General features: G+C 43.3%; 1 protein-coding gene across 25 annotated transcripts in view; it reads right to left on the minus strand.

The window, feature by feature from the left end:
• Positions 1–4,022: 4,022 nt before the first annotated feature.
• Positions 4,023–24,781, minus strand: part of Ptk2 (protein tyrosine kinase 2) — a 205,413-nt gene continuing 184,654 nt past the window's right edge. For 18 of the 25 annotated variants that reach the window (XM_034516091.2, XM_034516088.2, XM_034516102.2 and 15 more), the window contains 6 exons: positions 20,747–20,809; positions 16,724–16,763; positions 16,353–16,459; positions 11,417–11,572; positions 9,987–10,067; positions 4,023–5,179 (listed from right to left, as the gene is read on the minus strand). In XM_034516091.2, coding sequence (XP_034371982.1) covers positions 4,967–5,179; positions 9,987–10,067; positions 11,417–11,572; positions 16,353–16,459; positions 16,724–16,763; positions 20,747–20,809 — 660 coding nt within the window. In that variant the 3' untranslated portion in view covers positions 4,023–4,966. The remainder of the gene's footprint in view (positions 5,180–9,986; positions 10,068–11,416; positions 11,573–16,352; positions 16,460–16,723; positions 16,764–20,746; positions 20,810–24,781) is intronic. The other 7 variants (XM_076911473.1, XM_076911471.1, XM_076911472.1 and 4 more) reach the window with 2 other exon arrangements.

Raw genomic sequence — 24,781 nt, forward strand, 5'->3', positions numbered from 1 at the left:
GGGTAGTATGGAAGCCTAGTACAGTATAACCTTCCTAAAACATATACATATATGAAGGTGATCTAAATGAAATTGCTAAATAATGGGGGAGACAGAGCTCCAACTGGCCACCAAATGAAGCTTCCAGTACTGGGGCTGGCTTACATCTAATTGAGTTCTTGGCCAAAGGGGTACCATGGAAATTCCCAAACAATCCAGGTTATTGCTAAGGTTGCTTTCTACACCCACATAACTCATTGAACATGGAGAAGTCAAGCTGGTGCCTACAGAGCCTTCACCCCATGTTCTAGTGTTTCTGGTACTCTACATACTACCAAAAAAACAAAAAAACAAAAAAACAAAAAAACAAAAAAAACAAAAACAAAAAAACTGTAATAACCAAGTCAGCCACAAATGCTTCGATCAACAATGGTGTCCTGCCTATAAGACATGCTAGGGCAATGGTGGCACAAAACTTGTGGGAGTGACCAACCAATATCTAGTTTGACTTAAGGCCCACTTAAGATGGAACCATACCCAATACTGCTTGGATAGCTAAGAAACTGTGATTAGATAGCTCAGAGACCTAGGATAAAACCAGATACTACTGTTGTAAAACAAAAACTGAAACACAAAAGCAACAAAATGATTCATAGTGACATTCTGCTATACTCAGACACAAGTGCCTTTCTTGCTCAGCCATCACTAGAGCTTTCTCCCGAAGCAGATGGGAACAAAATTGAAGACCCACAAGACACACACTGTGGAGTGAGACCTTAGAAACATCCCATTTAGAGCCGAGAGTGGTGGCGCACGCCTTTAATCCCAGCACTTGGGAGGCAGAGGCAGGTGGATTTCTGAGTTTGAGGCCAGCCTGGTCTACAGAGTGAGTTCCAGGTACAGCCAGGACTACATAGAGAAACCCTGTCTCGAAAAACCAAAAAAAAAAAAAAAAAAAAAAAAAAAAAAAAATAGAGCCGAGAGGAGAGTGTTCCATCAATTCCTTCCCCTCAGGGCTCAGGTTACCCAATGAAAAGGTGAGAGTATAAGAACCAGAGGGAATGGAAGATACCAAGAAGACAAGGCCTTATCAATACAAGTAAAACTCATATGAACTCACAGAGACTGAGGTAGCATGCACTGGGCCTGCACGTGTCTGTGCCAGGTAGGTTCCTCTATGTGTATATATTACGGTTTCCAGATTAGTGATTTTATGATATTCCCAAGTATGCAAATGAGTGGATCTCCGATTCTTGTACCTTCTTTTAGCCTGTTGGTTTGTCTTACACAACTCAGATTTTTTTATCTTATTGTATTTTATTTTGTTATATCAAAGGAAGAGGAGGGGGAGGAGGAAGAGAAGGGAGAAGAGGAGGAGGAAGGAGAGGAGGAAGAAGAGGAATGCCCTGTAGCCTGTGGTGACTCACACCTGTAAGCTTCACCACTCCAGAGGTTAAAAAGTGCTAAAGAAGGCTAAGAAAAAGAAGGAAAAACTCATTGCACAGGGGACCCATGGCACAAGTCAGCAAAGAAAACAATACAGTCGCCATTCAGGAAGGCAGTGAAGTCTACAATGTAATTGGAAAGCTCTGAGGTCGCCAATGTGAGCCTTCATTTCTCTTGACTGGGTCACAAGGCATGTGGTTTGCCTTCATAGGTAGCTGTCGTCTTGGTGGGCAGAGGACCAGGCAGAGTCATTTGAAGGCTTGAGGGTCAGATGAACTCTCCACCTGTCCACCCTGCTCAGAATCCAGAGCCATTTAAGAGGGCTGAGTGGCTTCCGCATGGCACTGCCAGCTCCATGTTCCATATCTGTCCTCTGGCCAGTCGCTGTTGCAGTATCTACCTCCACCTGTTCTCATAGCCAAGGTGTCTTTATCTTCAGGGTATATGGTTTGAGACTCACCTGCAACTGTTTTAGAAGAAAAAGTGGGGGGGGGGGGGGACGGACTGGAAGTTGGAATGAGGCAAAGGTGCCAAATATGGTGAACCCTCCCTCACCCTGCTACAGCCAGAGGAGCTCAGTTCAACTGTCTCCTTGGCACATCTGGCAGAATCTGGAGCATTGAAGGTCATGGCAGAGTCTAGCCTGAGAGATGAAATGAAGGACACCCTCTTCTGTGCATGCTGTACAAACATTCCTATGGAGGCTCACCCCTAGCTCAGGATTGTTGTCTTAAAGTTGAGGTCCTTTTTTTCAGATGACCTAAATGTCATATGACCAAAAAGGAACAAGAGTTTGCTCTTGGGAGTTACATGTATACCTGAGCATTTGCTCCACACTTCCTGGGGCTGTGTCACTAGCCTTCTCTTCCCAGAGTCCCAGTTCTGTTTGGTCTGGCTTTGTGACTCAGATCAGGAAAAGCCTGAGACAAAAGCTAGCAATTCCCTTACAAAGTGACCCATGTACAGAGACCTTCCTAGAGTCTGGATAGACATACTGAAGACATCCAAAGGAATTCTTCCTCAGATTCCTGACTTTTAATGGTTAACTGTGTGTGTGTGTGTGTGTGTGTGTGTGTACCTAAATATACAAGTATAACATGTTCAGTTTTTAAGTTAACTTGCATGAATATTTTAGGGCTGACCATTTGGTGTTAGATAACCAGTTGGTGTGCTCTTCTCTGGGGAAAACTATTTCTCCTGCTCTCAGCATTCTTTGGTTACCTATAATTCTTTGTGTAGAGTTGAGGCCTTGTGGTCTTTCCTCTATCCATGTTGGCATGTCTACTGATGTCATCCTTGTTCAGGTAGCCATGTTAGTGACTTTATGTGTGTAGCTTCTCTGACATTCCTGGGAGACACAATCTCAGTCCTTTGGCACCCTCTTCTGTAGTGATCTCTGAGTCTTGAGCCTTTCATTCAGGGCTTGTATTTATCTGTTGGGACTATCCACCCCACCCAAAATTCTGTACTGTGATCAGTTGTGCATGTCTGTGATGGTCTCTTGTCTGTTGCACAGAGAAATTTCCTTGATGAAAGGTAAAGACTAACCTGTCTATCTGGACAAATGCTTAGAATACACATAGTTAGGGATTATATTCATTTAATAAAGTGGCAGGTTTAGGTTCTTCTGTAAGCTCCATGACTTCACTAGCCAAGTTGTTGTCCCCCCACTTTTTTTTTTTTCTAGACAAGGTCCAATTATATAACATTGGCTGGCCTGGAATTTGCTATGTAGACTAGTATGGTCCTGAACTTGTTGATCTGCCTGCTTCTGCTTTCTAAGTGCTAAGGATTCTGCCTGCATTTCTGAATTGAGACAGAATAAAAGCAAGACATAGTGACTCATGTCTACGACTTATACACTGAAGAGGCCTAGGCATGAGGACTGTCATGAGTTCCAGGCTAGCCTGAGGTACAAAGTGAAACCTTATCTCAAAAGACCAAACTGGAGCTGGAGCTGGAGAGTTAGCTCAGCAGGTAAAAGCACTTGGTATACAGTCTGACCCGAGTTTAATCCTTGGAAACCATGGTAGATGGGGAGAACTGAGTCCTAAAAGTTGATTCTGTATGAGCATCTCACACACACACACATACACACACACACACACACACACACACACACACACTAAAGAGTAATAAAGTTCTAAAAACCAAATCAAGCCAGGCATAGTGTTGTATATCTTGAATCCCAGCATTTGGGAGGCAGAGGCAGGTAGATCTCTTTGAGTTTAAGGCCAGCCTGGTCTACACAGTAAGTTCCAGGACAGCTAGAGCTGTATAGCGAGACAGTATCTCAGAAAATCAAAACAAAACCCTTTCCCAACAAAACAAACAAAAAACAACCTCCTTAAAAGAAAAAAAAAAAAAAATCAAATCAAACAAGGAACATCTAAGACCCTGACAGAATGGAAGGGCAGGTTAGCAGAGCTATTGTCTCTGGTGGAGTCCTCCACTTGTATACAAGAAAAAGGAAGAGACTAGTGATTCGTGAGAGCTCCTGTAAGTGACAATTTCTCACAGATCCCTTGAACAATTTTAAGTGATTTGAAAGAAAAGAATCCCCCTCCCCCATAAAAAAAGGCGACTGCAATGCAACCTTTCCTGGCGCCACCTTTTTAATAGGTCAGAGTAACTGTACAATTTATTATATTCTTCCTGAGAATAATTTATATCCCCCAACGAACTAAAGGGAAGGTATGCTCTCAAAATCACCTAACAGAACACATGGTTTAACAACTGGACATCTAAAGAAAACCACATCCCTGTTTGTCCTGTGGGGTCCTCCCTGGGAAGACAGACACAATGAAGATCAGTTAGCTCCAGTGGCTTTAAGAGTCAACATGGCTTTAATCATTCTTATAAATTATATAAAAATGGAGAACAGGGATGGTCCTGGAACTTCTTGATGCAGTTGGGAGTGCTCTGGTACAAAACTGGCACAGAATTCTGATGAGGAAAGACAAGTTTTTGTCAGTTCTACAGATAGTCCGCAACCCAATGCTTCAGTATCCACAGGAAAGAAGGTGGAGACAGGGAGGGCACGAATTTTCTTTTGAAACCACTCATTCTTCAAAATATAGCTTTTATGCACTTTCTCTATAAATGAGATTAGCATATTGCAACTCAGTCTGGACAGGAATTCTGGCAGGAAGAATAGCCAATCTCCAATGTCTCAGGGAGCCCTCCCTCCTCAGACACTTCTCTTCCAACTCGAAGTCATGGTCAGTGTGAATTACCACTTCTAGGAGCACACATCCCAATTTGAACACCAAGTATATTTTAAAAGCTTCTTAATGTACAATCTTCATTCCCAGAAAAATGCCACATTTTGGATCCAGAGTTTTCTGAACACTATTTAGAAAAATAACAAAATCAAAACCATGTATAAGTGGTTAACTTATACAAGAGAGACTTTCAGCTAGCTGTCATTCAGTTGGAGCTGTGAGTGCGGGCGACTGAGGATAAGGTTACTTCCTCGCTGCTGGTGGAATGCTAGAGAAGATCTCCCAAAGGGCAGAAAGCCATGTTCATGGCCGGTGGCTCAGTGTGGCCGTGTCTGCCCTAGCATTTTCAGTCTTGCTTGATCAATAACATCAAGTAGATTCTTGGCATCCACGGCCAGGGCATGAGCAGCTGTCAGCATCTGCTTCTTGTACTCCTGCTGCAGGCTGGTCATGACATACTGCTGTGCCAGCTTCATCTTGCTGATGAGCTCACCCAAGTCAGAATTCAGCAGCTTCTGTGCCATCTCGATCTGGAAAGACAAGAGAGGGTTAGAAGAATGGCTCCCAGGTACTGGTCCTGAGTCTGTCTTTGGGCCTCCAAGATTAAAAAAAAATTTTTTCCCCTCGATTAAACTTTCCTTAGTAGTAATAGGATAAGCCGGGCATGGCGGATAATACCTTTAATCCCAGCACTCCAAAGGCAGAGGTAGGCAGATTTCTTTGAGTTCCAGGTCAGCTTGGTTTGTATAACAACTTCCAGTCTAGTCAGAATTACACAGTGAGGGAGAAAAAGGGCAGATTTCAATAGGATATGCAATCTGTCTGTCCACTTTGGAAATTCAGCATGTATGAACACAAGTGGCTAGCAGTCTTTCCATTTCCAGCCCTTATACCTCCATGACTGACTCTTCTGCACACTGTACTTGCTGTGTGGACTCTAACCACACAGCAAGTACAGTGTGGCTGAGAATTTATCTCATTTTATAGACAGACACAGAATGTGACAGAAAGAACTAGAGGTGGTCAAGTCCAAGTAGGCACACTCTAACATGAACAACTGTAATACTAAGTGACCTGAAGTGGGCCACAGAGGATAAGGACCAAGGTCATGCTTTCTTACACGCCACCTCTTTCCAGGTCTTTTCTTGTTTTTTAATTTAATTTCTGCATGCATTTGTGTGCATGTCATATGTATACAGGCAACTAAGGAAGCCAGATGAGGGCTTCAGACCTCACAGAGCTTAGTTACATTTGGTTGTAACTAACTCCAGCTAACTTAGCATGTGGGTGCTAGGAACTGAATGAGAGCTCTCTGCAAGAGCAGCCAGTGCACTAAACCACTGAGGCATCTCTTCAGCCCTCTTTCTATGCTTTCTGTATTTTATCTTAGTATTTTGTTTTTTTTCCCTGTTTTTTGAGACAGTGTTTCTCTGTGTAGCCCTGGCTGTCCTGGAACTCTGTAGACCAGGCTGGCCTCAAACTCAGAAATCCTCCTGCCTCTGCCTCCCAAGTGCTGGGATTAAAGGCGTGCGCCACCACTGCTGGCATTGTCTTAGTATTCTGATGATTGGCTTCCAATAGCTACTGCTCTCTATGGCCAGCATCAAGGTCACCTTCAAGCCACTCTGTTGGGGTGGGCTGGCCATGGAGCACATGCTGCCCTGCAAGCTATTGCTCCTTCCTGCTTTTTTTTTTTTTTTTTGAGACAGGATTTCTTTATGCAATCCTGGAATTCTCTACACAGACTAGGCTGGCCTCACAGAGATCTGCCTGCCTCTGCCTCTGGAGTACTTTGATTAAAGCCATGAACTACTGGACACGGCTTTTCCTGCTCATTCAATGAATGGTGACTGGGACTGAGACATCTGCTCTTTTAATGATCCCAGGGCACTGACCACTTAGTGCTGTGGATGAAGGAGGGTATTAGACCTGACCTTCAGGAAGCTCTTGCAACTTAAGTAGATCAGCTTCAACTACAGGGCCATGCCAAGCTGACCTTCATCTTGCACAAGATATATATGATTGGGGATGGAGAAGGACATAGTATAGAGAACTATTCTAGAAAGATGGCTCTGATAGCATTGTATTGGCTGAATGGAAGGATGGGGACTCTAAAAATAAGATAACCTAGAGTTTAAAAACTGTCTGTACATGCCTGTGCTAAGTAACTCAAAGCCAAATGGGGTTGCCTACTCCACCCTCCTCATTGGGCTCTGAGTGGTTTTCTATGACAAGATGGGACATGAGTGTTAGGTATGTAGGTGATGCCACTGCCTGGGGAAGAAAAGAGGGGAGAGCACACTACTACTACTGCGGCACCCACTTGGTAGTGGCAACAAGAACCTGGGCAACGCTCCCAAGAAGCACAATCTTGGGAGCACCAAAATACTCAGTTATGTATGCAGGGATAACTTGCAGGGAGGAAGACATTTAAAAAGTAAAAATAACAATTAAAAAAAAAAAAAAAAAAAGACAGACCTCTCTGTAGCCCTGGCAGTCTTAGAACTCATTCTGTACATTCTGTAGACCAGGCTGGCCTCAAACTCAGAGATCTGCTGGCTTCTACCTCCCAAATGCTGCAATTAAAGATGTTCAATACCACTGCCTGGCAAGGAAGACATTCTTAAGAAAGCAGAAGATGGCACCATGGAGTTGGCCAGGCTCAAGAGCAACAGAGGAAGAGTCAAGGAGGGGTCTAGGCAGAAGTGAATGAGGAAAACTCTGACCTGGTTGGCCCCTGATACTTCTAGAGCAAGTCACTCAATAGAATGGGGCTGAGCAGGCTGCCTGGCAGGTGAGAGAGGGGCAGTGGAGAAGAGAAGCAGGATCAAAGAAAGGCTCTTTTAATGTCACACAGTAGAAAGGAGTCAGCAGCATTTTTCAATTATAGCTTTGTCTGACCTTGGGAAGCTGCTTTTGCAATGTGAATTCCTGCAGCCAGAGTACCTACAACAGGACTCAACACTGCACACATAGTACTGCCCGCTGGAGCTATTGGGCTATCACCTATCAGGACACATATGCACATTTATAAACTCCTTCAGCCTGGGTTACTCAAAACTGCTATCGGCAGCTGAGTGCAGCAGTAAATACCTGTAATCCTGGCCATGGGAAGGTCAGGGAAGAGGATTTCAAGTTCAAGTTCCAGGCCAGCCTAGACCATAAAGTGAAGACCTGCTTCAAAAAGCTCTCCTATAATAGTGAGACCATGGGAATAGAGCTTCTGACACTTCACAGCAAACTTCAGGTTCTTCTGGCTTTTAGTGCTCCCTAAACATGAGCTGAACAAGGATAACACCAATAGACATGCTAGTGTGGATGGGCGAAAGCTCATGAGGCCTTAGGCTACACAAAGAACTACAGGCAACTGAGTAATGCTGAGAGCAGGAGAAATGTTTTCCCCAGGAAAGGGCACATTGATTGACTATTTAATATCAACTGGTCAGCCCTGAAAGTACAAGTAACATTATACAGACCAAGCACGTTATATTTATGTATTTAGGTATGCAAACACACAAATACACACACACAAAGGCACACACATATGTAACATCAATTAAAGAAAAAAATGAGGCAAAGAAAGAGAAAAAGAATAAAGCTTTCCACACTCCAGAAGTCAATGCCATATAACAGGAAAGCAGCCAAACAACTCTCCGATGAGCAGAGGTTACACAGAGATGGGTTGGTAGCACCATTTGAAACAAACAACCCAAGCTGCCCCTACACTACAGGCAATGAGCCCTGAGCATATCCAGAAGGGAAGGGACTTAAAACAACCAGAGGCTCAGAGCTTACTGCTGTAGGTTGGTGTCTTAGTTAGGGTTTTACTGCTGTGAACAGACACCATGACCAAGGCAACTCTTATAAGGACATTTAATTGGGCTGGCTTATAGCTTCAGAGGTTAAGTCCATTATCATTAAGGCAGGAGCATGGCAGCATCCAGGCAGGCATGGTGCAGGAGGAGCTGAGAGTCCTACATCTTCATCTGAAGGCTGCTAGAAGAATACTGGCTTCTAGGCAGCTAGGATGAGGGTCTTTCGAGACAGGGTTTCTCTGTGTAGCCCTGGCTGTCCTCGAACTCAGAAATCCGCCTGCCTCTGCCTCCCAAGTGCTGGGATTAAAGGCGTGCGCCACCACCGCTCAGCTAGGATGAGGGTCTTAAAGCCCACACCCACAGTGACACACCTATTCCTACAAGGTCATACCTACTTCAACAGGGCTATACCTTCTAATGGGTTCACTGCTTGGGCCAAGCATATGCACACCATAACAGTGGGTACAAAGAAGGCCATCAGGAAAGACCCACAGGTGTTCACGGCTAAGGGGGTGCACAGGAGTGGACAGGAGTTGAGGGTGAGGTGGTGGCTGGCATGTGACACGTATACTTCAAACAAAGAATGCTTGAAAAAATTTTCATTATTAATTTTGCAATTTTTTTCTAAGTCTGAAATTCTTTTCAGAGTATAGAGCAAAGAGCTGGAAAGACAGCTCAGCAATTAATAGCACTGAGGGCTCTCCCACATGTGGGTGCTTAGTCCCAGCATCCACGTGGCAGCGCACGCCGTCTCTTAACTCCTGTTCTAGGGGATCCAACACTCTTTTCTGGACTCTAACAGTGCTTTACACATTGCAGGCAAAACACCATACAATGTAAAACTCATTTTTTTTTAAATTAAAGAAAAATCCAACCAAATGAAAACTCCAGGCAGGATAGGTTGAAGAACAGTGTATGCTACTGTACGTAGAAAGAGAAAAGGGACGGGTGGAGGAGGGTTGTGGCTCTTTTTATTCAGAAATCATACAAACGAGACAAAACCACTAAAAGGTGGCCAACGACGGGCATGGTAGCAGCTGCCTGTAATCCAGCAGTCTGGCCAGTGGGGCAGAAATATCAGAAGTAAGTTTAGTGTGTAGTCAGTTTGGGCTACATGTGACAACTATCTTGGGTGAATTTTGGGTCCTTAAAGCAACTGGAGACACATTAATTTAAGAGGAGTTTTATATCTCCTTTACAAGGAATACTACTACCACCTGGAAATGCTGAGACTTATGAGGTAAGAAGTGGGGCCCAGTAGGAGGAAGGTGATTATTGAAACAGTTCCTTCTCAAGGGTGTGTGTTGTCTGTCCCAAAGCTTGCCCTCTCCTTCTCCTTTCAGACTACTGTATGTTGCTCTGTCATGTCATCCTGCTTCTCTACAGTACAGAAACAATGGAGCCAAGTGCTCCTAGGCTGAAATCTCTGAAATGTAAGTTGTTTTTCTCAGGCACTTTGTTGACTGGGCCAGCATCGCAGCTGTCCTCTAACACGACCTCCTTCCCCAGCACTACGGCCTACCTCTCGATGAGTGCTGGCTGGAAGGACAGGAATGGTCTCATCCACAGTAGCCAGTAAGGTCCGAAGGGCCAGGCCAACTTCCTAAGACAAGAACCAGAGCAAAATTAGGACACATGAAGACATCAGGCCAATACTGATATTTTCCCTCAGGAATGTACTATACTGTTTCCTTTCTGTTAGTTGTAAGAAAATTTTCTTTTTCTTTTAGACATGGTATGACTCTGCATCCAACACTGGTCCTAAATGCACCATAATTTTCCTGCTTCAGCCTCCCAAATACTGAGATTACCAGTATGAGCCACCATAAGGAACATATGTGTCTGTGCTTGAGTACAGACCACTGTTGCATGTTACTAGGCTCATGTCCCTGAAGATTAAGATCTAACTATCTTTGCTCTCCCACCCAAGGACAGATACATCAGAAGCTCTCATAAACAATGTAAAGTAACCCTTTTCTTTTTTGTTCCACTGAGCTTCCAGGCAGATTATGGTATCCTCACAGTTCAGACAAGCTGACAAAGGGCACATCCTTCTCCTTGTGTATTCAAATTGTCTAAAGAGAGGTTCTTCCTGCCTGGAAGCAATGTGGGCCTGATTTGGAGCATGTTTTGAGTTTTACTACATTCAAAACTATCCAAAAGTCCTAAAGAAAAGGCCTGGGTGTGGCATCCTCCTGTAATCTCAATACTTCTGAGGATGAGGAAGAAGGACTGCTCAAAGTTTAAGGTTAGTTTGGTTTATATGCAACACTGTTTGAGAGAGGAGAGGAGGATGGAGAGCAAGAGATGGTGAGTTGGGGGAAGTATACCCCAGCATATAGTAAGCCAGGCATGAGCATACATACTTGGCTCATACTTATACTTCCATAATCCCAGCACTTTCGAGGATAAGAAGGACCTGTTGAGTTCATACCCAGCTAGACTAAGCTGTATAGTGAGATACTACCAAGAAATTAGGTTCCTGCCTCTCCTTCCAGATGTTAGGGCAGTAGGTGTGTGTTATCATGCTATTTACAGGACACAAGGGATAAAGCCCAGAGCTTTGTCCATGCTAGGCCTATTCTCAGAGCTCCATTCCAAACCACCCCTCAAACCCCCTCTCTCTGTAGCCCTGACTGTCCTGCAGCTTGCTCTGAAGACCAGGCTGGCCTCAAACTCAGAGATCTGCTTGCCTCTGCTTCCTAAGTGCTGGCATTAAAGTAGTACACTCCACTAAACTTAAAAGCAACAGTAATTACAAGATTCTACTGCTTCAAGGTATTCCCAGCCTAGTGCTTGCTGATAGGAGCAAGTGAGAGCTACGGCAATTCCTTAGGATGCTTCTCAGTGACACTGTCACCATCTGGTGCCTTTACATCCAAAATATCAGCTCTGTCTTTCTTGGGAAAAGAGGCCATCCCCACTATAAAGAGTGACTGCACTACATTTTACCTTCACCATAGGGACATACTCTTCTGGAGGAGCTGGCTGGATTTTGCTGGACATCTCGATGACAGCCTTCACTAGGCCTGTCACATTTTCATATACCTTGTCATTGGACCGGTCAAGGTTGGCAGTAGGAGGGGGGCTGATTTCCTGGGGCTGAAGCTGATAAAACAGAAGCTGGTCAATTCCTGATTTCCAGGACAGAGTGAGGTATCTCCACAATTAAGTTTGAGGGTCTTTAAAAGAGATCAAAGCAGATACAGAAGGTAATAAGATTTTCTTGTTTGTTCAGGACATGGTTCAGTTTGAGGATGACAATAATGTAAGTCATCCAGGGGACAACACATGAGGCAGTGATGTCTTCTAACTTTGAGCTCAGTTAAAGGAATTAAGAAGGAATGATATGCACTAAAGTCTCGAGATTCAAAGAAGCAATTAAGCATCCCAGACTCCCAAGTCATTCACAAGGAAAACAACCCACAGAATTTATAACCAAGAATTTATCAAATTTTAGGGAAAGCTACCAATGCACCACTGAGTGATCAGATACTTAGCATCAATGCTAAACATCCCTGCTAGTTCTGCTCAGCTCTGCTGCCTTCACACAATAGCAAAGTGCTCTTTTCACAATGATAAATGGGGACTCACAAGCATCTGCTTTAGGCAGACACCGTTTGCTTGCATAAAGCTACTCATGTTCAAGTGGCAGAGAAGTGATCTCCTGCCAGTTCTATGCTGATAGTTGGGTAAATCAAGGCTGGCAGGGCTTGGCTCAAGTAGTAATGAGGATGAGCATATGAAGCCTCAGATGCAAACATGCACCTAGGACCTGTGCACAGGGATCCTGCGTGCTGAGGGAAGAATGGCACAGAGCTCCTAGGAAAGGCTGAGTACTGTTTCAAAATTCAAGTTGTGCATGTGTATTTTACAAAGAATAAACTGTGTAACAGCTATCAAATTATAGGTCTGTTATGGCCCTCAGGCTACACCAGATTTCTGGATGCCTTGGTCAGGCACACTGGAACAGACAGTTAATTTTATTGCAAAGTTGGTTATGTACCAGTCTCTGGAAACTACAAATATTCTTTTTGGCATCTGTCAGTCATGAAAGGTGACAAACAAAGCAAGTATGCCCTCCCACAGGGCTATCCACATGGTAGTCCAGAGTCACATGCAGAGAACTGGATGTGATAAAGCGAGCCAGACAGACACACAGATATGATGTGCTTACCCTCCACGGCTATTGTCGAACAGAAGGTGAGGAAAAGTTAAAGGAATTTATCAGAGAAAGGGAAAAAAGAAAAACAATATTAATAAGGCAGCAGAAAACTCCCGTATAACACATGAGCAGAACATCTGGGCAATAGCTACAAGCCTGCTGTGTGCTCTTTGCTCACTGGCTGTCAGAAGTGCCTGTGCCCGATATTAGCTCTTCGCACAGCACATTACCAGAGCTCTGCCATGCAACATTCGTTCCCATGAGATAAATGAGGACAGCATGCAAAGCCTGTGAGTGGCAATGGGCAGTCGTGCAAGAGTCTAGAGAGCAAGGCCCTTTGTGAGCAAGGAGAAGGGCATGTGCAATCAGTAATCTTCCATCTGACTTCTAGGAGATTAGGGAGGAACCACTCCACCCTCAGTCACTGCACATGGTCTCTCAGCCTTTGAGTCCTTGAACCTTAGGCAGCATTTAGTCACACTGTCTAAGATGACTTGTGGCTAGGGGCTATGTCTAAAGACCTCAGAAGCTTATTTTTAACTCTCCTTCTTACATATTTTTGCTGTTGTTTTGTATGTATACGGTTTAAAATCTTTTAAAGACAGGATTCAATATGTAGCCAGGATAGTCTCAAAACTCTTGATCAATCTGCCTCAACATCTCCAAACACTTGGATTATTGGTGTAATCAGGCTAGTATTTTTGTTCTGTAAATTGGGTGGCTCTGGTGTTCTATTTCCTTAGTTCAACCACTAGCTATCTTACTATGAATAGACTGGCATGGGAAATGCAACAGCCTGCTACCTACAGATTTATCTAAAAGCTACCATGCCACCATAAGCCCCAGAGAGCCTTGAGTTTTCCTGAGCACCCAGAGATTTCCTGGCCACTGATGATCGCAATCTGTCTCTCCACAGGCATGTGTTTAGACTGCTCCAGCACAGGAAGGTGGGTGGGCTTCTTAGAGGGGATATCTAAAGAGCATTACATCAAGAGATGAAATAACTCTGGTTAGTTGCAGTAGGCCAATGCAAACTTAGTTTAAGCTGTTGAAAGATTTTTCTTCTTTTGCATGCTACCCTTTGATGAACCAGTCATAGGAAAGCACTGTCATGATGCCTCTAGGACCCTTCATAGTGGCATACTGTAAGTTAGAGCTTGGTTGGAGAAACATCTATTATAGATTTTTTTATTGTCCAGAGTTTTCGTTACTTAGAAACTCCTGGGCTGGGAGTTAAAAACCACCACCCTCTAGAGACAGCCAATTCCTACTCTACTTAAAACCCAGAGAAGGAAAAGTAAGACATGTGAGCTCAGTGCATGCCTAGTGTGAGCACTAGGAAATAACAGAATTATGCAAAGTAAAGCCCACAAAGAAAACTGGAGTCTATTTCTGGCTAAATGTTATTTGGGTAAATGACTTGAGTTACACATACTCAAGACAAACATTTTTACATCAAAAATACTGTTAAAAAAATAAAAAAACTAATACTGTTTTTTTAGGATGAATTTAACTACCTGTACTAACCAGATAATGAGTATATATATGTATGTATTTATATATATATATATATATATATATATATATATATATATATATATAAACTTTACCTAGATGAAGTAAGTCTATTTCACTCACAAGATTTCTCCTCATGCAGTATCAAATATTAAGGGTATCCTCAGGTACATATTCATGATACAGAGTACATATTCAATATACAGAGTAAGAGGGAAAGTGTCAGGATTTCAGACCATCATTAAACACAAGACAGTTCACAGGTCTGCTCTTGCGGCTTTTGAGAACAGTTCACTGCTCTAAGTTTTCTTTTCTCTTTTCAAATTTAAAGACTCAATATTAGGAAGAGTTATGTCTTTGCCTGTTTCTTCTCCAAGAATACCCAGTGTTGCTGACAGAGTTAATGAGAAGCTACCTGGATTTATGGAGCTGACAGCAGCTACTAAGTGTTTTAGGCCCAATCCCCTTGGCAGGGTTCCCTAGTCCAACTGTGTTTACTCAACGTAACTTATATGCAGTATCTGTGCCACAGTGGATCACTGATGCTCTTGTTACCTTATGAATGCACATAGCAATGATGCCCTCAGAGCCACAGACCAACTTGTACTGAGCATGATGAAGCTGTGGATGACCTCATGGTGACATCATATCACTCTCCTCACTCTAGAAGAGGCCACTTTCAGTGTGCAGTCCAGGGTCCTTGGACAATGGCATTCTGCTTCAGCCACTGGCTCTAAGTGGCCATGAATAAACTGTTCCACTTCTGTAAACCATGCTTATCTAATATAAAAAATGTGACCACTACCAACATTGTGAGGTTGATGGCAAGAATAAAAAATATGGAAGTCTGTCACTACAAGTAGCAAAGGTAGCACTAAATAAATATCCATGCACATCACATTTAAGATGCCATCCATTACACCCTGCACTTTTTTTTTTTTTTAAAGACAGAGTCATGTGACAGAGCCCAGGTTGGCCTTGAACTCCATCTTCCTGTTTATTTCCTGAGTCTACATCAAGGATGCACCATTTTATATGTCTGCATGACTGCACTCACATGCATAGAAGCCAGAGGTCAATCTAGCTGTGGTTCCTCAGGTCCCACCCATCTTGTTTTGAGACAGTTGGATCCCTCTACAGCTTTGGCTGGCTTGGAACTCACTTTGTAGACTACGTTGGAATCAGAGATCTGCTGCCTCGGACTCCAGAGTACCGGAATTAAAGCTGCATGTCACCATGTCCATCTATCTTGTTTTAGAAAGTATCTTCTATTGGGACTTAAGTTACTGATTGTGCTGGTGTAGAGGGCCAGTGAAGCCGTGGGATCTGACTGTTTTTGTTTCCCCACTGCTGAGATTTTGGGTATGTGCTACCACATCTAATTCTTTGACATGAGTTCTGGAGACTGAACTCAGGTCCTCATGGTTGTGTGGCCTTACTAAATGACCTACTCCTTAGCCCCTCACTAAAAAGCAAGCAAACAAAAAACCCCCAAACAAAAACTTAAACCACTAAGAAACAAATTTCATCTGTATTCTAGAGCTATTAAAATGAAAAATAATGTGTAACAGATTGAAAAATAGGACACAAGGAGAGGTAGCCTGTTATTCTGAGTGGGAAATAAAGAGGTCTCAGCTTTAAGTATTGGATAGGGGTGGGGGTGGCAAGAGAGGTGGATACTTCCTTTCTGTCCTTGGGACAAAGAGATTCAGGAGAACTAGACAGTGACACAACCCTAGGGAGGAGTACTGAGAAATCCTCCAAGAGGAAGCTTGATGGAATGTGTAAGTCAAAGGCTGCCCTAGTTTGAGGAAGGCTCCAGCAGACCTTTTATGAACACAATTGTGAGTGGAGGAAAATGCACTTTCCACAAAGCCATATTTACAACTTATGTGCAGATAACAGTGAGCCTCCACGAATCGATGGCATCCTGGCTTCATGTCTAAAACAAGAAGCATCTTGCTAATTCCTATCTGGCTAGGGGATGTTGGCATAAAGTCCCTCAAGTCTAGCATGCTTAGAGAGTCCATTCAGGAAAGGGTACAATCAAAACTTTTCTGTATCTTAAGAGGTTCAGAACACAGGACACTAAATCCTGGGTTTTCCTACATTCTTCTTGTCAACATCTCTAACCACAACACGAGCTGAGGCCTCAGTGACTCCACCTGTACTGGGAACAGATGATATTACACAAGCATAGATGCCCACCTTGACACCCTCATTGTAGCTGTCCGCAGGGCTGCTGATGCTGGACAGGTTGCTTAGGTGGCCAGGTGCTCCAGGGCGAGGTGGTTTCTTTGGTGGAGCTGCAGGATCTGGAAATTCAAAAGGGTTCCATTACACATTAGTGAGCAGACTTCCAGCCCTATCATTACTGGCATTGATTGGGACAGCATATGGAGGCTCATGTTCTAAGAAGAAGCTTCTGTAAGTTCAGCTTTCTAGTACTCTAGGTACAGATGTGGTGAACACCACACTTGTGTGCAGAGGAAAACTGAACATAACAGGGCATTCCACTTAAATCCTACCCCTACCCAATCACAGGTACTTCCTCACACACAATGCATTTCCTCACTTACCTGGTTTCCCCACAGGCTGATAGATGTGTTGGTTTCCAGTCTGTGGAAGAAAAAAAGTTCAGTCTACTGCTCTGTGCCAGATAAAATAGTCCACCTCCCCTTTCCCTATTCTTTATCTTGAATTCTCTTCTGGAGTCTCCAGATGCCTGATTGCCTCAGTTGGGTGTGATTAGGAAAGTAACCAATGTATCTGAGTGTGCTGCTAGTCTGAGTCAACTTGACACACAAAACTAGAGTTATCTGAAAGAAGGAAACCTCAATTGAGGAAATGCCTCCATAAGATCCAAATGCAAGCAATTTTCTTAATTAGATTGATAGGGAAGGGCCCAGTCCATTCCCTGGGTTGGTGATCCTGAGTTCTATAAGAAAGCAGGCTGAACAAGCCAAAGGAAGCAAGCCTGTAGGCAGCACCCTTCAATGGCCTCGAGATCAATGCCTGCTCCCAGGTTCTTGCCCTGTTTTGAGTTTCTGTTCTGACTTCCCTCGATGATGAATAGCAACATGGAAGTATAAGCCAAATGAACACTTTCCTTCCCAACTTGCTTTCTGGTCATGGATTTTTGTCACTGCACATAGAAACCCAAATTAAGACATTAACCCTGGGATTGAAGACAGTGGTCTCAAGTTCTTATAGTTCACAGACCTTCATAGTGTGCGCTCATTCTGCTGGCTGCTTGGGATCCACCTCTCCTTTAGCTTATCATTTAGATCATGGTAAGGATATAGTCAGAACAATTATAGTAGGAGAGCACCAGGTCATACTAGTTGCTGTATGTCCCAGAGGCACTCAGAGTCATTGACCCTGAGGCACTGTGTTGTGAGGACAGTGTTATCTAGGCCACTGCACAGGCCAGTCAGGAAATCTAATTCACAGACAGTCCTGAATTTTTTTTTTTTTTTTTTTTTGCCTGGGGTATCTCTTCAGGGTTTCTCTTCGTAGTACTGGTTGTCCTGAACTTGCTCTGTAGACCAAGCTAGTCTACCTGCCTCTGCCTCCTGAGTGCTGGGATTAAGTCAAGTGCTAGTACCACCTGGCTAAGTCCATGGATGGATTAAAAGTCAGTTCTACCCAAGACAAGCCCTTCTTCACCTGTACTGCCTAAAACTGGGTAAATGTATGCTTTTATCTGTGATACCAAGATCTTTCTATATAGTCTAGGCTATTTTAAACGTGACCCTCCTATTTCTACCTCCTAGGACCTAGGATAATAGGTACATGCCACTGTAGCTGGCCATTGATACTTTGTGGGTTCTTTTTTTCACCCTTTATTCATGGGTTTCACCCGCTATCGCTAGATAGGAGAGAAAGAAGGATAGTAGGGACAGAGAGATCCCTGAATCCAATTTATTTCTTCCTTGATCATGACTGCTAATAAAATACCACCAACCCCCATGAATAACCACCAACAACCAACCTTGCTTCTTGGGGCCTTAACATTTATATGCCCTCTGAAAAGTTCCCAGAATTCCCAATGCCACATAATCACTGAAATTATCTCCAGTTGGCAAAACCATGCCTTTGCTAGAGCAGAAAGCAAATCATAGTCAGCTGCTGTAGACTATGTAATCTTTACATCTGTGGTTAAAACAAAAGCACATTCTTATAATATTTTTCTTTTTTTCTTTTTAAAAAAGAAACCAAAATCCCAGAAATGTCACTACATGTCACCACATCCAACTTCTAAAACTGTCCCTGAATTTAACTATTTGCTGGGGTTATAGCCAGAAAACACCTGGCTAGTATGTGTGAGGGTTTGGATAGGATGTCTGTCACTGGAGAACAACAACAACATTCTACTCAAGTCAAAGCTCTTATTAGGCTATATACACACATATGTACATATATACCTACACATACATATACACATACATGTATGCTGCCTTATTTTTAACTGGAATGAGCACTTCTTTAAAATATTGGCGCCATAGAGTAGCACAGAGTTAAGACTATTTCACGGCTAGGGACATAGCTCAGTTGGTAGCATATCCCAGTCCCATATCAACTTTGGTGACACATGCTTATAATCAAAGCACTTGGCAGGTGGAGGCAGAAAGATCAGAAATCTAAGGTCATTCTTGGCTACATGACTAGTTTGAAGTAAGTGTAGGATAGCTTACAGAGATGTCCTCTCCAAAAAACAAAACAAAAAGACAACAATAACAACAAAAACAATGCCCTTCCCTCAAAACTGTTTCACAACCCACCCCAGAATTACAATTAATTAGTTTTTAAAATTTATTTATTATGTATACAGTGTTCTACCTGCATGTATGCCTGCATGCCAGAAGGGGGCACCAGATCTCATTACAGATGGTTGTGAGCCACCATGTAGTTGCTGGGAATTGAACTCAGGACCTCTGGAAAAGCAGTCAGTGCTCTTAACCTCTGAGCCATCTCTCCAGCCCAATTAATTAGTCTTTTAACATGCTACTTACCTAAATTAAAAAAAAAAAAACCATTTATTGAATGTTTAAATGACTTAAATTGTTAGTGTGGTTGCTTGAATGCACAACTCCCTGTTTAACACTTGGGCCCCAGAGGGTGGCATTGTTTGGGGAAGGTTTAGGCCTTGCTGAAAGAAGAGTGTTACTGGAGGTAGTCTATACCTGTCACCAGGCTGCCTTTCCGTGGACTCTAACACTCTGCAACCATAAGCCCTAAATAAACGTTTTCTTCCCTAAATTGCCTTGGTCATGGTGTTTTAACACAACAAAAAGTAACTAATACAGTTGGTTTTTAAAAATAGATTCTGCTATGTTGCCCAGGTAGGGTAGAAACTCATAAATTTAACTGCCTCAGCATTTTTTTTTTTTTGTTTGTTTAAAGTAAGGATTAAAAAGTTTTAAAGTGTGTGTGACCAAGTATATCTGAGACTAGAGGTATGTGTCACCACACCTGGAAAAAAAAACCCTCTTTTTTTTTTTTTCTTAAAAAAAAGATTTTATTTAATGTATATGAGTAAATTGTAGCTATCTTTATACCAGAAGAAGGCACTGGATCCCATTACAGATGGCTGTAAGCCACCATGTGGTCACTGGGGATTGAACTCAGGACCCATGGAAGAGCAGCCAGTGTTCCTAACTGCTAGGTCATCTCTCCAGCCCAGAAAAACCCTTTAATTTTTGGTGTTTTCAGGGAAACCGACCCAGGACCTCCTGCATGTAAAGCAGGGAACAGGGTGTGAAGAATGGTTCTTCAAGAACTTGCTTTTGCATGGTGCTTTGTATTTCACTTACTAAATGTTAGGACAATTACTGAGCCCCTGTTCTACTCTTGCTGTGGGTACAAAAGAGATTCTTGCCCTACATGGATGATAGCAAAGTGAAAAGCAACAGTGGACACATGGAGCACACACAGAGGAAATCCAGCATTTTGCCTGGGAACACCCAGGTAGCCTGGATGAGAGGATCCCCCAAAATATGTCAAGGTGAACAGACTTTTAATAACCGTGTCTGTGGGTTATGCTGTACTCATAGGCCCAGCTGTAAAACTCACACACAGTATGAAAGTATCTGTTCTCAGAGCATTCTAGAATCATCTAACAAGATACACGTGTATAGAATAAAACATATAGGCAGTTGCATGAATTCTGTTTTAAGGGCTAGCTGTTTAAAGACAATTTAGGTATTTCTGTCCTAAAACCCAGAAGACAAACATCTTGCTTGAACAAGTTTTAAATGACTATGGGAAAATTTGTAATCATGCTCAGCATTGTGTCATCCCAGGAGTTGGAGGTGAGAAGTTTAAGTCTATCTTTAACAACTGTGTATAGCTGTTATTCTAATCCTTACAGTAGACAGAGTACAGCTTTACTGCTAAAAATCTGTATAAGTAACAAGACAGTGATCTGCATCTATGAAAATCTAGAACATGGTTTATTTTGACAGTCTTAGATAACATTCTTGTGTTTTACAGAAAGGCCATTCTATCCCATATCATGAATGTCAGTATGCCTTGATGTCTTTCAATAAAATGTGGAAGGCTCCAATACAGAATTTGGGACAGTCCAGGCAGGTGCTTACCTGTCCCTGAAAACTCCCGTCCTCCCTGTCGATGCTGCCTCGAGAGAGCCTCACATCAGGTTTCTGAAGATTAAAAGAAAGGCCAAAATAATTTCATTAATATGTATATGTTACTGACATATTTTTGGACTTAAGTCACCACTTTATACCCAACTCTCAGGTAATGCAGCCCCAAGCCTTCTACAGTACCAGCTTCCAGCTGGTCTTCTTGCCTGTACTCGGCATCATCTCAGTGTCATTGTGTTGTCTGTGTTCCCAAGTGGTAACTGTTTCTTGGCTCTGTGATGATAAGCCTACCATTTCTTTCTGGTGTTGATAATGTAACTGAGGCTCGTGAACACGTTAGACATGTGCTCTATCAGGGAGCTTATGCTTAGCCCACAGCATCAATCTTTAGGTGATGTTTTTTTTTTTTTTTAAAGATTTTACTTATTTTTATTATATATATGACGAGTACACTGTAGCTGTCTTCAGACATGCCAGAAGAGGGCATCAGATCCCATTACAGATGGTTGTGAGCCACCATGTGGTTGCTGGGAATTGAGCTTAGGACCTTTGGAAAAGCAGTCAGTGCCCTTAACTGCTGAGCCATCTCTCCAGCTCTTTAGGTGATCTTAAATAATTCCTATCTTTATAGATAATTCTATCTTTGTAAATATTAAATAACGTTAATTACATATTTATTTAGCGTGTATGTATACATGTGTACATGTAGTGTACATGTGCATATGCATATACTATGGTATGTGAGAAGAGGTCAGAAAAGAGCCTGAGAGAGCTGATTCTTTCCTTAAACCAGGGGGGTCTCAGGGATCAAGGTCAGCTCGTCAGACTTGTTATCAAGTGCCTTTCTCCACTGAGCCATTTTGTGTGCCCCTTCTTAGTTTTCTGGCTAAGGCCCTACATTTTGTTGTTGTTTAGAGCCATGTGGACTGACTGGTCAGAGTGGCTTCTTATGGCTGGAAGGGGATCTGCTGTGCAGTTTGAGGTCTTGCACTGTTTTCATTTGCTGCTTCCACCTGTGGGGCATTGAATCAGGATCAAGGGATGCAGCAACCAACTGTTTAAAATCTGGCCATACAGTACTATGAATAGAACTGGTCAACTTTCAGGTAACAGAGTCTATGTGCTCACAGTAGGGAAGAATGCAGCCCACAAATGCTGCCCAGTTTACCACAAGGGGACATCATGATTATCTTCAGAAGCTTTCATAGAAAGTTGGACAGCAATTTTTTTTTTTTTTTTTTAAGGATGCAGAGTTTATAAGGTAGCCTGGACCAGTAAGACAGCTCAAGGCTCATGTTGTCAGAAAATCCCTAAGGCTTTCAGTGCAGAGACCTTTCTCCCTGGAAGCCTGTAAGGGAGGGTAAAGCTGTCACAGTAGGCTATTCTCTGGCAGGCAGCCCTTTCCTACTATCCCCTAGTTCCCTCATTGGTTTTCTTTCATGAGGACTGACTGGGTCCACTGTGTGAGAGGAACACAGAGTAGGCTTTATGTAGACAGGGCTTCCACATTTTAAACTATAAAAAGTCCCCTTTTTAGTACAATACTGTTCATACAGTAATAAGAAGCCTAGTCACTATTTTTAAGCAGTGCTCAGAAGGAAAACAAGGTTTCTCATCAGACTGCAGCTCTAGCAGCCCTGGCTGCTAGCATTCTGGCAAAGGAGTGAGTCCATTAGCAACTACAGTAGTGATCTGCATGCACAGACCACCTAAGTAAGGCCACAGTCTTGAGCTGGGGACAAGAGAGGAGACACAGTAGAACAAGGAGCATTTGCTGTCAAGAGGGCATGTGACCTCAGGCAGGAGCTGTTGTCCTCAAAATTATCCTGTACAGGACCATGATCTGACAGGAGACCTCTGACCCACCCGAGCAACTGGTAAATGACTCAGTGGATAACAGTAGCAGCTAACAGGAGCTACTTCAAAACCTAGTACACAAAGAGGAAGCAGACAAGCCTGAGTGAGGGCTTCCCTCTTGAGCTCCACGTGGTGGAGAGGAGCTGTTAGATGAGTGACAAGCTCTGCCGTCCTGTTCAAATCACAATACAATGTTCTGGAGACCTAAATCTTCTAAGAACAGTCACTGTGATTTAATGGAAAATAATCCAAACAGTACTATGAATAGAACTGGTCAACTTCCAGGTAACAGAGTCTATGTGCTCACAGTAGGGAAGAGTGCAGCCCACAAACGCTGCCCAGTTTACCACAAGGACATGGTGGATGTCTTCAGAAGCTTTCATAGAAAGCTGGACAGGAATTTTTTTTGGATGCCAGAGCTTATATGGTGGCCTAGGTGAGTGAGGCAACTCAACGGTAAAAGGGCTTGCTGTGACAAACCTGAATCTGACTTTGGGCCCCCTGAATTCCATTATGGAAGAAGAGAACCATATTATGCATATATACATGCACACATAAAAACATTTAAAAGAAATAAGGGCTTGTATATTTTGTCAGAATTGTCTGCAATAGCCTACACACTTGATAAGATCCTCCTTTTCTGCAGATACAGCACTCTGACAGAAACATACTACATTCAGGCTGCTGGAGCCCTAACAATCCAACAGAGGGCAGCTCCAGTACTATCTTTTAGCATGTTCTCTTTAAAGTTGCTACAAACTCTCACTAGTGTCTTTGGTTCAGCAGTTGCAGGTATTCAGGGATTGGACACAGACAGATGCAATGCGCTCCAAAAAGGTACATGGCTCTGGTACAGGAGCCACAGACATGTGCAGATGAAAGCAGATGGGAGGGGCCCTCTATAGACAGACAGTTCTCTCCTACTCAACCATCACTACACTCTTCCACTTTCACATGCATTTCTGCTTATGGGCAGGTACATACACCCAATGTCATCAGTGGCCCTCCAGAGGGTATCTGTGCCCAGACAGATGATAATCTGTCAAGAGCAACCTGACAAGAAAATGCTTAAGAGAAGCACTGTTTACTGACTCCAGTGCCTGGAACTTTCTATGCTAAGCATAGGTCCAGGCTAGGATGAAATGGGCATAAACTCTGTTCCCAGAAAACCTCCATTTAGCAGGGAAAACACATAGAAAGAGTGACAGCATTTCAGAGAACATTGTATTGTGATTTTAAACAGGCCAGCAGAGCTTGTCACTCATCTAACAGCCTCTCTCCACCACCCACGTGGAGCTCAAGAGGGAAGCCCTGAGGCTTGTCTGCTTCCTCTTTGTACCCCTGTACGCTCTGCCCATCTCCTTCACAGCCTCTACACAGAAATGAATGCAACTGCAGCCAGCACTCTGAAGACAGCAAATGGCAGGAGATACTTTAGTGTTTTTTTTTTTTTTTTTTAAACCAGGTTAGGATAAGACAGTGTCCACTCAATGCCCCACCCTACATGTTCAACCTGGGGCTCTGAACCTGTTCTTTGGGGCTGAATCTCCTCTTTAGAGTCTTTTCAAAGCACTTAACTTCTTCTCTGTCCACTGCTTCATTAGTTTGTCTCTGTCTCCTCACTGCATCTGGCTTACTGTTATGCACAGAGTTACTCATCAGTATATGCTGAGGCTGGATGGGCCTGTGAGGAGCCTGACATGATCAGTGAAGGTGTGAGGATGGTAGGACTCAGAACCAAAAGGATCTGGTGACGGTGAATGTGGGAGAAAGTAAAGACGGAACAACACCTCAGCTTTTCAAGGTTAAGTGTATAGAGAAAAGACATGAAAACCACAGAGAAAGGTAACAGAGTTAGTTCAGGATCTGGCAACATTTGACGTACTGAGAAAAGAGCCAAGGGGAGCGGGGAGGGGAGAAATGGGGTTGAGGGAGGAGACTGCTTCTGAGAAAAGAGCCAAGGGGAGCGGGGAGGGGAGAAATGGGGTTGAGGGAGGAGACTGCTTCAAAAACACCTGCACAAGGATATCATCACTCAGTTAATGAGCATCAGTCAAAACTCTGAATGAACTAGTACAAAAGCCCAGGCCAGCAGCTGTAAGCATGTAGGGATTTGTCTGCAGAAGGCAATCAAGCCTATAAGATGCTTCCCCTGGACTTGGTAAACCTTTC

The sequence above is a fragment of the Arvicanthis niloticus genome, chromosome 13 (genome assembly GCF_011762505.2).
Source record: "Arvicanthis niloticus isolate mArvNil1 chromosome 13, mArvNil1.pat.X, whole genome shotgun sequence".
In the NCBI taxonomy this organism is placed as follows: Eukaryota; Metazoa; Chordata; class Mammalia; order Rodentia; family Muridae; genus Arvicanthis; species Arvicanthis niloticus.